The 16752-nt window shown below is 47.8% G+C and overlaps 1 protein-coding gene across 1 annotated transcript; it reads right to left on the bottom strand.

Annotated features, from left to right (window-relative positions):
• Window positions 1-448: 448 nt before the first annotated feature.
• Window positions 449-16551, bottom strand: LOC142563233 (uncharacterized). The gene is made up of 6 exons (XM_075673784.1): window positions 16306-16551; window positions 14261-14664; window positions 6749-6877; window positions 2917-3136; window positions 1198-1377; window positions 449-481 (listed from the first exon to the last, which is right to left on the bottom strand). Exons 1-6 carry the CDS (start codon window positions 16549-16551, stop codon window positions 449-451), a joined length of 1212 nt encoding a protein of 403 aa, XP_075529899.1.
• Window positions 16552-16752: the final 201 nt, after the last annotated feature.

Genomic DNA, 16752 nt, shown 5'->3' with positions numbered 1-16752 from the left:
CTATTGAAAGGCCCACGGCGCTTTCAAGCTTCCAGTGGCTATTCTTCGCCTGGATATCTCTCAACGAAATTGTTTGAAATAAAACCACTTGATGCAGGGATCGTTTAACTAATTTATTGGCTTAAAGTTACAAACTCAAAGAAATCCAGGGAAAACAGGGGGAAGGCGGGAGATGGAAATTCACGACGATGAGCAAAACGAAAACAAGATGAAAGCGGGAGCCAACGTTTCGACAATGGGACTTTTTCAAGGCAACATATGCTTTCCTCGGCACAGTATATATTGGTAGGGTTTCTCTAAATGGGAGAGGGGGCAAGGTAACGACCGAAGGTGTGTTACTTGCGAGCGTGTAGAATTGAGAATGAAAGGGTGCTGTGGACACGGCCGGTGACGCGGCTGTATGTCACCCGGCGTGTCAACGGCCTCGTGCACAGCACCCCTCTATTATCTACTTCACTGAAGGTCGTGGGCCATCGTGTCTCTGAAACAGACAATAAAAGGAGTGGCAGGAAACAGTGCTCGTGAAAAAAAATTACTGAAATGGAATAAATAAGTATAAAAGAAAACAAGGGGAGAAAGAATCACTAAGGAACCAAATGCAAATAACTAAGTGTTGTTGCCTATAGCTTGAAATTTAGCATATCGAATAGATTCTGAAGATCCCTTTGAAATATTGATGCCTATTGGTCGCAATGTGTTGAACTTATGGATAAGGTATGATTCTCTGTACTTTCTTTCACGTTCAGAATGGAAATTTGACTGTAAGATGTAAAGTTCAGTTTAATCAAATTTCTGACTTCGTTGGTGGAAATGCTCGGCGGCGGCTTTGGAAAGCTTTTTAATCTGTGTCCGCGCGATGTCCGTTTAACCTGACGTTCATTGATTAAAAACTTGAAGAAAGTAATACATCAATAGCATGTGGTCATAAGCAGGCGATGTTGAGAGACCTTTAAACTAAGCCTGCTTCTCGCGAGCGGACCTAAAATCGGCTGATTCGGGCTGCACTGGTTTGGCCGACTTGGTTACTGTAGGGTTTTTGTGGGGTTTTCGTGGGTTGGTCATCCATGAGTTTCCGCGCTCAAATGCGGTACGATAACTCACGTTCGTGTGTTTTCGTTCTCCATTTGTGACCAAAAACCCACCGACGTGGTGATAGCGATGATCATTAGTGACGGCAACTCTTCCGCGCCCACTTGCCTGGCGGGCCTCCCATACGAAATGGGCGACGGTGTCGTGTAAGCCATCGACCGCCTCCGACAGCGTCGCCTTGGCAGCCTCTGCGGTCTTTTGCCGAAACGCGTCGTTAATGAAGCGGACACAAGCTTGCAGCTGAGGATCGGGCGGTTCCTGGTAGGCTGCCTTTACCAGTGGACGAGCCTGCGTTGCAAATGTAACGTTTATAGAAGATGACCGGCTGTTTAACTTCAAGAAACTTCATAGGCATATATTAAACTGGACTATGTTAAGGCGGAAAGCTGGGCTAGTTAGAAATTTGACGCTTCAGACATTATGAACGCTTGTGGAAAGAAGCACTTCAGAAGACCAAAGGACAACAGGACAGCAAGGACTCTGGTAAACAGCTAGCAAAGGCCAAATAATCTGGAATGTTGTTGACATGATGACTCAACTATATGCTTTCATTGGTTAGCAGACAACGCGGCCCCCTCGAAATACGCCTTTTTTTCTATGCACTGCAACAATCGGGTGCATCTATGACAAGAAAAACAGAGCGCTAATAGTCAGGGAAAAAGAAGAAGATCGATTCCCGCAGGATTTAATTGTTTGCTAATCAAGTGAATACGTCAGAAGTCGTCAAAAAGGTAAAAAAATTCCAAGTACCCCAGGAACAATGACCTGGGCTTGATACTTGGTGACCGCGGTGTCGTTCCTCTACAATTGTTCTTTTCGTCTTCTGAAGTGTTCCTTTTTCTTTCTAAGCGCCAGAAATCTCTCATGGAAACCATGCTAGGCTCTCTCTTAACATTTTAGTTATCCACTAGGCAAATATGGTTATGCAGGCATTATCATGCTTCAATGTCCACGCCCGTAATGACCTGTTGTTTAACAGATGTTTTGGTGGAGGTAACTACACTGCATGGCTTCCGCGAAAGGCTCTCTTTGCTACCACTAAGAGTCGTCACTGTTATTATTTTCAATGCTTCGGACTATCATTTGTACATGATACGTCAGACCCGCTGCGGTTGCTCAGTGGCTATGGTGTAGGGATGCTGAGTACGAAGTCGCGGGATTGAATCCCGGCCACGGCGGCCGCATTTCGATGGGGGCGAAATGCGAAAACACCCGTGTACTTAGATTTAGGTGCACGTTAAAGTACCCCAGGTGGTCGAAATTTCCCGAGTCATCCACTACGGCGTGCCTCATAATCAGAAAGCCGTTTTGGCACGTAAAACCCCACAATTAAATTACATGATACGTCAGAGTGCTCTACAATCCATGTGGACTGCTACCCTCCCTTGCGCGTCATTAAAGCGATACGCTGCTAACGTACTGCATGCCCCTGGAAAATAGTGCCCGCAGTCTGTTAGGCTAGCCCGTCAAGTTCGTATTCTACATGTGACGTTCAGCAGGCAATATTCGACCATAGCTCCGATCAACAAGCCCAGAAATCAACATGTTAAAAACTTTCCGGGTGAACATACTGCCAGCGTGCTGTCAAGATTTATTTATTTATTTATTTATTCATGTGTTTTAACGCCGGAAATGTTACGAAATACAAAACGTCTTGAAATACCAACTCGCCGAAGCCACCAGCCTTGTAAACTAACTACGCAACCATTTGTTATACTTCGACCCCATAGAAACGCGGTCATCCAAACCAGGAATTTAACCTGCGGTCGCGTGCTCAGCACCAGAGCGCCCGTTGCAACTCATTCACCAGGCCAAGTAAACACTCACCTGGCTTCCCAAGAAAGGTGCGAAGTAAAGCAGCTTCCACAGCTGCTGGTAAAGCGCGAGGCCAGCAGAGCCCCTGGACTGCAAACTCCGCTCCAGATGACAACGCGCAGACAACTCAACCCATCGGCACGCTGTGGAGATCCACCGCCTGGGAAATGCGCTGACCAAGCCGACCTGGCTAGAGTTCGAGTGGCCTCCGCTGCGCAGGTTCGGCGCAAGGCTGCAGAAAGCAGAAAAGAAAGCCGGTTGTTGCTCTCAGTCCAATACAGGCCTGTTTATGTTTCGCAAAAGGGTCATGTCAGAGCTGCTCGGGATTCATTCGGCTTTGCTACGGCAGGTGCTATGGTTTCTTTCTGCAGTCGGTGTGCCATTGCGCATCTCTATGACAAGAGTATCCGACCTCGCAGAACAATTGCCGAAATTCGCCCTCATCTAGTCGTTTGACGCACAATAGCAAAATATCTAAGTAACGTTAGCTTTGATTACGGCCTCCTGATTGCGAAGACCTGTTCTTAAATGCGTTAGCATTTCTATGCCTACCCAATTAGGGAAAAGCCTGTCCGTCCGTTCCTCCGTGCGTCCGTCACGTAAGACAATCGTTTTCAATTGACCTTCGTGCTGCCTCTCGTTTCAACGCGAGCTAAGCGGAGAGAACACAACGCGCACGATGCTATCAACATTCGCCACACTTTGTCCCCATCTCAGACCGATTTCAAGATAGGAGCCCCCGCGGCCGTGCCATACGCAGCCGCCGCCGGAGTACGGTTGGTCAGCGTTGATAATGGTGCAACGCTGAGGATGGATAAAGCGCTAAAGAGCTATAACTGCTTATGATGAGCGGAACGTCATCAGCGCACCTGGCGCCGCCAGCTGCAGTAGATAGTTTGCCTCACAAATTCACCGTGCGCCGCCGTCCGCAGCAGTTCGTGTCGCCGCCGCGCTGTCATTGATACCGGTCGCATCAAGTTCCACAACACTGATAATGACACCGGGCTACGTGGAGGTCAGTAAGTGGCACAATGCTTACGCATACTTTGACTCTTTCCGGAGGAGTTTCTGTGGGAATTTTCCATCTATGTCGACGTCCTCTTTTCTCAAGAAGTTTCCTTCTTTGTTAAGTGGAAGACCGGCACAGGTTCATACCTCTTCTTCAATTTTTGCATACTTATGTCGCCTCAACTATCGTGGGTTCTGGGTCACGATAAGCTCTTACGTTAGGATTCTTTGTAAGATCGAATTCTGGCCAATCCGGCTTAGCAAACTTATTTTCCTGATGAGTAGCGACATTATTAGCGAACGCGGCCGGCCGATAACAAATAAATATTATGGTTTAAACTTTTTCTGCACTGAGCTCCTGATTGTCCCCTAGTTTTAGCTATCAATGTTCCCTGCGGCATGTCACAGCGCCAAATCGATAGTACCTATTCGCTGAAGTTTGACAGGCTCCACGGAACCTACATCTCGGGAGCATCCGGTTTGTCGTTAGTGGATTTTTGCGAAAGCCGCGCGCATTTCTGATGAGACGTTGCAGAAGTACCACTGCGTCTGCCTTTGCATCGGTTTCTCTCTTTTACACTCTCTTCGTGATAGGAACGTATCAGCCGGTGGGAACCATTATTTTAGTTTCTAATGACCCAAAAATCGATGTATTAAAAAGAATATTCTGGCCTTTTGCAGTGCCAAAACTGTGATATGAATTTGAGACACGGGGTGGGGCATTCCTGAGTAAAGTTTGACCATCTGGGGTCCTTTGATTGTGCACCGCATGTGCGCAGGGGCGTTTTTGCATTTCGTCCCCGGTTGAAATGCGACCGCTGCGGTCACGCTTTGATCCCGCCCACTCGGGCTGAACAGCGCAACGCCAAGGACACTACGCCACCGCAGGGAGTATTAGTTCAGCGTCACTATATGGGAAACCAGAGCGGAAACAACGTACCAACAGCAGCGCCATAATAGACGGCCTTGCGTGTGGCAGAAACAGTTCTCAGCAGCAGATGCTGCAATTTCGCGTCGGCAAATTCGTCGCTCCTCTCGAGGCACATGTTTCCAGCTCGGCGCTTGAGTGGGCGTGGCGTGTATAAATAGGAGAGCACGCGCTTCGTGCGACGCGCATGGCCATGTAACTGTGTTTTGGCTGGACGCAACGCACAAAAGGAAGCGCTTATACGTGAGAACGCATTCTTATCGTCCAAATGTCGTGACATTTTCAGTGCCTCGCTACCATGCGACATCAGCACATTTTTGTTGCACACAAAGTGCCGTCGTGTGTCCTGGCCCGCGCTGGTTCCCTTTTAGCCTGTGCACCAAAATGGGGGCAGAGTTGCACTTATCTCTGCCGGCCTCTTCCTTTCCCGCTTGCGTATTGGCGTTTCCGTTTGATCTCTGTCTGCGGTCTCCGCACTCTCTAAGGGTACAGCCGTCTTAATTAAGCCTGCCTCTATCTCACGATTCCACGCTTTTTGCGCTTTTTGCGCCCTTTTGAAGGAGTAACTGCTTGCTTTGCTTTGATTCCGCCTTCGAGAGTGCTTGTAAGGTGTACCATGCAAGCACTCCATTGGAGAAGGTGTACCATGCAAGGAGTTAACACGGGAGAGTATGAGCTCTCTTGTATAATAGCCTATGGACGGATGTGAATCGGGCAGTGAATTTAAAATAATGAAGATGTTGTCTTCTTATTCCCTCTATTCAAGTGTGTATTGGGTTAGTTTACTCGTGCACAATAGCTCAAAAAGCACACGCACGATGAAAAAAGCAGACGGTAGGCTACACTAAAGCGTACGCTTTACTTACGCATGATGTACACTGGTGTACGTGCTTATTCTACATCCTCAATTCTGGTGATATTTTTTGCTATGTTATTTACATTGCGTCATAGAAAAGCTACCTGGCTAAAGCTGTGTGCCCCTATCTAGGCTACCTGCATTTCTGCGTAGTTCGTTTAGCGGACTTTCGATATCGATACCAACCAGCCAAAGGTTAAAGATTCAAGTGCATATCACTAATATTTCTTCCTTATGTGCTTTAACTACGAAAAGAATTACGCAGATCCAACCAGCATGTCGGAATCTGAGAATCGAAGCTTTTGTGAAGCGCTTAAACCAACACAACTGAATTCAATATATTCTGCTCCTCGTTTTGAACCATAGAAAATTCTTGCCTGCCAACGAAGACGGCAAGGCGTGGGGATCGACACCGCGTAACTCGCGTGATTCACGTGTCCGCGCAATAAACTGTATCCGCGATCGGCTTACTTTGCTGTTGCTATGACACTGTCTCATAGGCTCGGTGCGCCGACCACAGCGGGCCAGTCCTCCTCGAGATAGCACAGCAGTAAAAAAAAAAAAAGAAGTACGATTTCCTAGGTGAGACATCGACCAAACAAATGCTCCAGGCCTTGGGAAATTAGGCCGATATAGGTTTGCTTTAATCAAAACAATTCCGCTCTTGTTTAGTCGCAGCCAGGATATTTAGTTACCATTTGTTGTAATACTGCCTACTTCCGTACAAAACAAGGCCAGCTGTCAGCACGCATGCAAGGGAAACAGAGGGCATTGCTTTCCGACGTGCGAGCTCGCTTATCGGCAAGAAGCTGCAGCAGCAGCGGCGGGAAAGATAAAGGAAGAGCTCGAGAAAACTTCGCTTTGATGGTCACACACTCGACCGCCCACTCACTGTAAGAAATAGGTTCGAGAACTTCCCGATCCGCTCGTCACAGGACCCGTTGCTGCGCCTCGTACCCGGTAAACAGCGCGCAGAGAACTCGCAGCTTCCTTGGTATTTACACGCAGTAGCCGCGAAGAAAGACAAACGGGAGTTTGCAGAATGCGGTCACCTTTGTACGAAAGCAGCGAAGTCGTCGATGCTGGCGCTGCGGTTGGCTCGGAAGAATCGCTCGGTGATCCCGAGAGGCGCATCTGGAAATGACGGTGGGCAGTCTGCGCCCCGTGTTTGCCCGCAGGTGCTGCGAACGGGACATTTGTTGTTTTCGTTCACTCATCTTTTATTCGTGGTCCATTTCATTCCTGGTACTTTCACTCACTCATACGCGCGTTGTTCGGTCGTTAATTGATTTCCTCGTGAACACGTTCTTCCCCATTAAGAAACGTAGTATAGGGCATATAGCTCTCGACCAGAATGTTTTGGCTAACTTCACGAATTAACCATTTTTGAAACTACGCAATACGTTATGAATGGCGCATAGAGAAAATATTGTCACCCAGACAGTTACTCATCATCATCATCATCATGGCTGACAATCATTTATTGTCCCTAAAAGGGCCACTGTGGGGTATTTCTTAAGGGGGATGCGCGCACCAGCAGTCACAGTATTCATGAAACAAAACAAAAAAAAGAATGCAGAGAAATGTAAGGGCGCCAATGGTATGGCCGTTGGAGGCATTGCGAAGGTAAGGCTGGATGGCAATTGGCAAGTGGTAAAACAATTATTTTTGGTAATAGATTGTCAGTGCCTGTCTAAGTTTTTATGGATCGCTCTAATTAACTTCTGATTCTGACAGCTCGTTCCGCTTTTCTTATTGAGGGTTAATAAAAGATTTAAAGCGATATATCAATTTATACTGGTAAAGTATTCTTTGGCCCTCTGTGGTCATTGAATACACGATAACGGGTCGATGATCAGAAGGGAAAATCAAGCTCAATGCGTCACTTTTTTTAAAATTTAGTAAGCCTAACGCCGGTACGTGAGTGGGACGCCATGGATCTCAATGTTTTCTTTCGTATTTTGGCTGCGTTAACCCATTAAACCTCGGCGGCACTAGCCGTAATAAGTCTTTTGCTCCAGTGTAGTAGATATTTACTGCTAAGCAATGAACTGGGCCCTGGCAGACACTGTCGAAATACATGACGTCACAACGAACTTTGAACTTTGAACTTTGAACTTTATTCGGTATCTATACAACGTACAGATAGCAGGGGCACAGACAAAAAGCCATAAAATCAGCTTGACTAGCTCTGTGTCCCTTATTGGTTTCTTTGGCATCACGTAGCAATGCGTGCACAAGTGCACAAGGGAACTTGAAGGCGGCGTTGCCACCGGTCTTTCGTGTGTTTTGTTTCACGTTTTCCTGGCTTAGCAAACATCTCCTCGTGGTTAGGAGCGGTGTTTTTTTTTGTTGTTGTTGTGGATGAGCAGCTTATTGATACCGAAGAGATATTTTTTTTCTTTTTGGCGTCCTTTTAAGAAACGTTGCTGCTGTACAATGTAGGCGCGGTAAACTTACACTTGCATTGAAAAAAAGTCACAGGCCTGCGCGGCATCCGCAGCACAGTCACAGCGTAGGCTGGAGCTGTGGATCCATAGGAGCTCCATGGCTAAACAATGCTTCCTACCGCCCCTTGATTTAGAATATCAAATAATTTGAAAGGGCCACCACACGTGAGGCTAAGAATTCCTCCTGAGAAGCAGTTACACGGCTTATGCTGTAAAGGTAGCTTTATAGATTCATTCATTTAACAAAAGTGTCAATAACTATTTTATTTCTTGATTGCACTGCATAACCAAACGTTATTCTATGCTTCAGTTCGAGTGTAGGGGCACGGGTTGTTGCACTTTCCGTCCAATTACATTGCAATCTCCGCGCAATCTCTGATTAAAATATTTTGGCAGAACTAACCTCACGATGACTGCTGACGGCAATGCGTTTTGCATTTAATCAACACGGCGGCGCAATGCATTGCCATCGGAGAAACAAGTTAGGCATGAGGTGCGTGCAGCCGCGAGACTCCTCTTTCGCGCTCCCTTAAGAGCACTTAGCGTCACCTAGCGGTGCCGTCGCGAAGTCTGCGCTTGACCTCCGAAATACGTCGCGCGCCGGCGCGCGTAGACGCCGAGAACCGCGTCATGCTGCAACCGCGCTCGTCTCTCGCGCCTCTTTCTGGACACGCTGCGCCATCTCGTGACGCTGTCGATAACCGCGCATGGCGTCTGAGACTGGAAGCGTGGCGCGCCGGCGCCTGCAAAAACTCGGCATTCTTCCCCTGCTTTCCACGTGCTTACTAGCGCATACTAGGCACATAGGCAGTGCATTTTTGGCGTAGCCTGTCGATACGTCGGTTTCCTGTCCTTGAGGAACTCTTGGCACGTGAACTTGTTTGCGCTCAATGTTGGATAAATTTAGGATGCATTTCTTTTTGTAATTGTGGAGGGGTACATCGCCAGTGGTACACACCTAGTTACCCAAGTTGGCGTCACTGACCTTCATTGAAGAGTGGCACGCACCAACTGCCACATACCCAGTCACTCAAGTTGGCATCAAGGAAATTCATTGAAAAGTGGCACGCACCAAAGGCCACATACCCAGTCACTCAAGTTGGCATCAAGGAAACTGACTGAACAGTGGCACGCATCAACTGCCACATACCCAGTCACTCAAGTTGGCATCAAGGAAACTGATTGAACAGTGGCACGCATCAACTGCCACATACCCAATTACTCAAGTTGGCATCAAGGAAACTGATTGAACAGTGGCACGCATCAACTGCCACATACCCAGTCACTCAAGTTGGCATCAAGGAAACTGATTGAACAGTGGCACGCATCAACTGCCACATACCCAGTCACTCAAGTTGGCATCAAGGAAACTGATTGAACAGTGGCACGCATCAACTGCCACATACCCAATTACTCAAGTTGGCATCAAGGAAACTGATTGAACAGTGGCACGCATCAACTGCCACATACCCAATTACTCAAGTTGGCATCAAGGAAACTGATTGAACAGTGGCACGCATCAACTGCCACATACCCAATTACTCAAGTTGGCATCAAGGAAACTGATTGAACAGTGGCACGCATCAACTGCCACATACCCAATTACTCAAGTTGGCATCAAGGAAACTGATTGAACAGTGGCACGCATCAACTGCCACATACCCAATTACTCAAGTTGGCATCAAGGAAACTGATTGAACAGTGGCACGCATCAACTGCCACATACCCAATTACTCAAGTTGGCATCAAGGAAACTGATTGAACAGTGGCACGCATCAACTGCCACATACCCAGTCACTCAAGTTGGCATCAAGGAAACTGATTGAACAGTGGCACGCATCAACTGCCACATACCCAATTACTCAAGTTGGCATCAAGGAAACTGATTGAACAGTGGCACGCATCAACTGCCACATACCCAGTCACTCAAGTTGGCATCAAGGAAACTGATTGAACAGTGGCACGCATCAACTGCCACATACCCAGTCACTCAAGTTGGCATCAAGGAAACTGATTGAACAGTGGCACGCATCAACTGCCACATACCCAATTACTCAAGTTGGCATCAAGGAAACTGATTGAACAGTGGCACGCATCAACTGCCACATACCCAGTCACTCAAGTTGGCATCAAGGAAACTGATTGAACAGTGGCACGCATCAACTGCCACATACCCAGTCACTCAAGTTGGCATCAAGGAAACTGATTGAACAGTGGCACGCATCAACTGCCACATACCCAATTACTCAAGTTGGCATCAAGGAAACTGATTGAACAGTGGCACGCATCAACTGCCACATACCCAATTACTCAAGTTGGCATCAAGGAAACTGATTGAACAGTGGCACGCATCAACTGCCACATACCCAATTACTCAAGTTGGCATCAAGGAAACTGATTGAACAGTGGCACGCATCAACTGCCACATACCCAATTACTCAAGTTGGCATCAAGGAAACTGATTGAACAGTGGCACGCATCAACTGCCACATACCCAATTACTCAAGTTGGCATCAAGGAAACTGATTGAACAGTGGCACGCATCAACTGCCACATACCCAGTCACTCAAGTTGGCATCAAGGAAACTGATTGAACAGTGGCACGCATCAACTGCCACATACCCAATTACTCAAGTTGGCATCAAGGAAACTGATTGAACAGTGGCACGCATCAACTGCCACATACCCAATTACTCAAGTTGGCATCAAGGAAACTGATTGAACAGTGGCACGCATCAACTGCCACATACCCAATTACTCAAGTTGGCATCAAGGAAACTGATTGAACAGTGGCACGCATCAACTGCCACATACCCAATTACTCAAGTTGGCATCAAGGAAACTGATTGAACAGTGGCACGCATCAACTGCCACATACCCAATTACTCAAGTTGGCATCAAGGAAACTGATTGAACAGTGGCACGCATCAACTGCCACATACCCAATTACTCAAGTTGGCATCAAGGAAACTGATTGAACAGTGGCACGCATCAACTGCCACATACCCAATTACTCAAGTTGGCATCAAGGAAACTGATTGAACAGTGGCACGCATCAACTGCCACATACCCAGTCACTCAAGTTGGCATCAAGGAAACTGATTGAACAGTGGCACGCATCAACTGCCACATACCCAATTACTCAAGTTGGCATCAAGGAAACTGATTGAACAGTGGCACGCATCAACTGCCACATACCCAGTCACTCAAGTTGGCATCAAGGAAACTGATTGAACAGTGGCACGCATCAACTGCCACATACCCAGTCACTCAAGTTGGCATCAAGGAAACTGATTGAACAGTGGCACGCATCAACTGCCACATACCCAATTACTCAAGTTGGCATCAAGGAAACTGACTGAACAGTGGCACGCATCAACTGCCACATACCCAGTCACTCAAGTTGGCATCAAGGAAACTGATTGAACAGTGGCACGCATCAACTGCCACATACCCAGTCACTCAAGTTGGCATCAAGGAAACTGATTGAACAGTGGCACGCATCAACTGCCACATACCCAATTACTCAAGTTGGCATCAAGGAAACTGATTGAACAGTGGCACGCATCAACTGCCACATACCCAATTACTCAAGTTGGCATCAAGGAAACTGATTGAACAGTGGCACGCATCAACTGCCACATACCCAATTACTCAAGTTGGCATCAAGGAAACTGATTGAACAGTGGCACGCATCAACTGCCACATACCCAATTACTCAAGTTGGCATCAAGGAAACTGATTGAACAGTGGCACGCATCAACAGCCACATACCCAATTACTCAAGTTGGCATCAAGGAAACTGATTGAACAGTGGCACGCATCAACTGCCACATACCCAATTACTCAAGTTGGCATCAAGGAAACTGATTGAACAGTGGCACGCATCAACTGCCACATACCCAGTCACTCAAGTTGGCATCAAGGAAACTGATTGAACAGTGGCACGCATCAACTGCCACATACCCAGTCACTCAAGTTGGCATCAAGGAAACTGATTGAACAGTGGCACGCATCAACTGCCACATACCCAATTACTCAAGTTGGCATCAAGGAAACTGATTGAACAGTGGCACGCATCAACTGCCACATACCCAGTCACTCAAGTTGGCATCAAGGAAACTGATTGAACAGTGGCACGCATCAACTGCCACATACCCAGTCACTCAAGTTGGCATCAAAGAAACTGATTGAACAGTGGCACGCATCAACTGCCACATACCCAATTACTCAAGTTGGCATCAAGGAAACTGATTGAACAGTGGCACGCATCAACTGCCACATACCCAGTCACTCAAGTTGGCATCAAGGAAACTGATTGAACAGTGGCACGCATCAACTGCCACATACCCAGTCACTCAAGTTGGCATCAAGGAAACTGATTGAACAGTGGCACGCATCAACTGCCACATACCCAATTACTCAAGTTGGCATCAAGGAAACTGATTGAACAGTGGCACGCATCAACTGCCACATACCCAATTACTCAAGTTGGCATCAAGGAAACTGATTGAACAGTGGCACGCATCAACTGCCACATACCCAATTACTCAAGTTGGCATCAAGGAAACTGATTGAACAGTGGCACGCATCAACTGCCACATACCCAATTACTCAAGTTGGCATCAAGGAAACTGATTGAACAGTGGCACGCATCAACTGCCACATACCCAATTACTCAAGTTGGCATCAAGGAAACTGATTGAACAGTGGCACGCATCAACTGCCACATACCCAGTCACTCAAGTTGGCATCAAGGAAACTGATTGAACAGTGGCACGCATCAACTGCCACATACCCAGTCACTCAAGTTGGCATCAAGGAAACTGATTGAACAGTGGCACGCATCAACTGCCACATACCCAATTACTCAAGTTGGCATCAAGGAAACTGATTGAACAGTGGCACGCATCAACTGCCACATACCCAATTACTCAAGTTGGCATCAAGGAAACTGATTGAACAGTGGCACGCATCAACTGCCACATACCCAATTACTCAAGTTGGCATCAAGGAAACTGATTGAACAGTGGCACGCATCAACTGCCACATACCCAATTACTCAAGTTGGCATCAAGGAAACTGATTGAACAGTGGCACGCATCAACTGCCACATACCCAGTCACTCAAGTTGGCATCAAGGAAACTGATTGAACAGTGGCACGCATCAACTGCCACATACCCAGTCACTCAAGTTGGCATCAAGGAAACTGATTGAACAGTGGCACGCACCAACTGCCACATACCCAGTCGCTCAAGCTGGCACCAAGGAAATTAATTGAAGACCAGCACAGACTGAGCGGCACATAGTGCTTCAGGTCGGCGTTAAGAAGTTTCGTTGAACAGCTGCAGCTGCGAAGTTCCGCATCTACAGTCAAACATGTCGGCGTCAAAGAGGTCCATTGAAGAGCAGCACATATGTACACGTTGCCACATGCTCAGTGACCCAAGTTGGTCCGACGGTTGGTTTAGAACACTGTTCTCTCAGCACAGCATCCCTATGCGCTAAGCATTCGACCATGGTCTACCCTGTGACCCAGGTCGGCGAGCAAATGGTTAGTGACAGACAGACAGACAGACCCCAGAAAGTACGTTAAGTACACTAGGGCTACTAATGCATAAATAAATAAACTTGATTGCTTAGCCCATAAATACGTGTAGTGCGTGCCAACGAGTAAAGATGCCGTTAGAGTTCAAATATTGCCGCATATATGCTCTTACACCCTAATATTCCGTCATCCATTATCCATTATCCCTATCTTCTAAGAGTGTATTATTTATATTGATGAAAAATATATGAAGAACAAGAACTATTTGTATAACGTTCTATTTGCATATCTTTAGTGTAATGATGTGTTCTTTTTGAAACTAAGCCTTTTGGTGCTCTATATACTGTCAGGTACGCCCCGACAACTGGGGCCCATTCCCCGTAACTATTTGTTTATATGAAAACGAAATTTACAATCTTTATTATTATCATTATTCGTAGTAGTAGTAGTAGTAGTAGTAGTAGTAGTAGTAGTAGTAGTAGTAGTAGTAGTAGTAGTAGTAGTTGTTGTAGTAGTAGTTGTAGTAGTAGGAATAGTAGTAATAGTAGTAGTACTAAAAACGCACTTCGTAATATTTTCCTTGGCGATCACAGCTCCACCTTGCAGGCACCGCTCGAGGACTATCGCATGATCGTCATCCAGGTCCCCAGTGCCGGCGGCTTCCGCTCGTCCACTTCCGCTTCCGGGGACTACGCGCAGCCTTCTCGTGACCCGTTCCGCGACGGCGACCATGAGACGCGCGACGCCATCCCTGTAAAGTGAGTGATGGCTCGAGCCGCACACGTGCTCATGGAAGTCGTCGCAGGGACCCGGTCGGCCGCCCCTCTGGCTCTGGCTATGGATGTGGCCCAAGCCACTGCTGCGTCCTCTGAGGTACCCTTGGAGCCACAGGCAGCCTGAGGAGTTACACATGCCCTGCCTGTGGCGGCGGTCGGAGGCGTCGTCCATGCTAGGGAACGACAGCTCTTCCTGCGTTTAGCACCACTTGTACAGTGAAGTGCAATCTTAAGAAACAGTTGGGTCAAAGACCAAACTGTTTTTTTTTCTTTTATAGTGGTTACATGGGCACTCGAGACGCTTTAATGGCAGTGGGGTGCCGCCGTGCTGTCCAGGTATAGGGGGCGCAGAGAGAAATACGACACACACACACACACACACACACACACACACACACACACACACACACACGCACACACACACACACACACACACACACACGCACGCACACGCACACGCACACACACACACACACACACGCACACACATATAATAATCAAACAAGTTTTCCTGCAACTCATGCCACGGCTCATAGGCACTTCAAGTTTTCATAGGACTTCGAACATCGCCTCATAAATGCCCAGCGCGGCCCATGACACAGTAGTCCCAAGCGAAGATATCGGAGGCCTATGCCCGCTTAGTATGTGGGTTGCACATCTAGAGTTCAGAGCAATGCAACAAGGAGCAGTGCCAAAGCCAATGTGTATTAAAGAGTTCGGCGAATAAGGGTGACCATGAACCATAGGCGCGCGGGTGACGTAGAAGGAAGGCAAAGAGCGCTGTGCTTTACGCGGAGGAAACATTTAAAGCTGTGGCTTTTTTTAGCTGTTCCACGCTCTGTGCGGTTTGGTGTACTTGCTGTATGGCCGTTTGTGTGACCTTGAGCGAGATCTTTGCCCGTGCTAACATATTATTACGATATTATCGGTAGATACCCGAGAGACGAGCCGCCGCGAGAACGACCGACGACGAAGTGGGTCGGTGCCCTTGGCGCGAGTGAATGTCGGCCTGGCGCTCTGGCTCCAGTCCAGTGTAAATAGCCTGTAAATAGCCTCTTTCGTCTGTGTCTTTCTACACGTAACAATATAAAAGTCGCAGGTTTGCCCGAAAGGTCAAGCACTTATAGCGATAGCAAGGCATTGGACAACTAACTGCACGAAGTATAGGTTCGAAGTTTTATCGATCGCATAAACTGCGTAAACATTGGCTCATTTATTAAATTCAGAAGCCAGGTTCCACGCACGCTCAGACAAACACGAACAGATCTCGCTGGATAACCCCGTACTCTTTTCCCAATGGTGGCATGGTGAAGAACGGCGACGGGGAGCCGGGGGGGGGGGAGGGGGAGGCGCGAATACTTCGTGCTGCCCCTCGCTTCTCGGAAACTTGAGATTACGTGACCTTCCACACTATAGGGGCACGGGAAGACAGCGAACGCGAAGGCAACAGCTATATCAACTCGCCCTTAAGCTTTGCACACGTCTCCGATTAACTCCATGATACGGCGTGCGGGCCGCGTATGCGCTCATCCACGTGAACAGTCAAGCGCAGCCACTGCCTGGCTAGAGGAGGAAGCGCACGCTCACCTGCCCACCCCTAGCGCGTGCTTGATTACGTTAACGCCCGCTTGCATTTGAAAATTAGGAGACGGAGAAGCAGCAAGTTTGCGACGGAAGGGGTGCGAAAACAAGACGCTCTTCGTTTTCTGAGATGTGTTTGCTCAGCGTTTGCACAGGCCTGGGGGAATTTCTTAGACCCACGTAGCAATAGCATGAGGCTCGAAGTCGAAGTCAAGGACATCAGGCGCAATGAATGCAAGTCCTGCACACTTACCAGGAGCAGCAGAGCGTCGTCAGTGTCCCTCGGGTCAAGGTCAGAAGGCTGGAAAAGGCGCCTGTTGTCTTCTTTGGTGACCTTCTTGTAGATGACCTTCGGTTCTGCCGTCAGCCACAGGTACAGCAGTATGGCGTCTATGATGAGCAGCAAGATGATAATGGCTATGCCAGCACGTACGATCATCCGCTTCTGCTCGCGTTGCGCCGTGCGATCGCTAGGGCTCGCCGCCGAAACTGTCGACATCTCGGATAACTGCGTGAGTGCCAGAATCGAGTTCGAGTTTAGATTGCTACCTGCTTACGGCCAGACAGATAAGAGGATTTGACGAGCTCAGTTTCTCTTTACCCACAACCATAGAAATAATACCGACAATGAAGCCAGAGGAAGCTCAGGGGAAGTTAATTGTTGTGCCTAATAGAAATGGCGGAAAGAAAATCTTCCACG

Source organism: Dermacentor variabilis, chromosome 11 (genome assembly GCF_050947875.1).
Source record: "Dermacentor variabilis isolate Ectoservices chromosome 11, ASM5094787v1, whole genome shotgun sequence".
Classification (NCBI taxonomy): Eukaryota; Metazoa; Arthropoda; class Arachnida; order Ixodida; family Ixodidae; genus Dermacentor; species Dermacentor variabilis.
The sequence above is the reverse complement of the archived record's forward strand: the minus strand, read 5'-3'. Positions and strand labels throughout refer to the sequence as shown.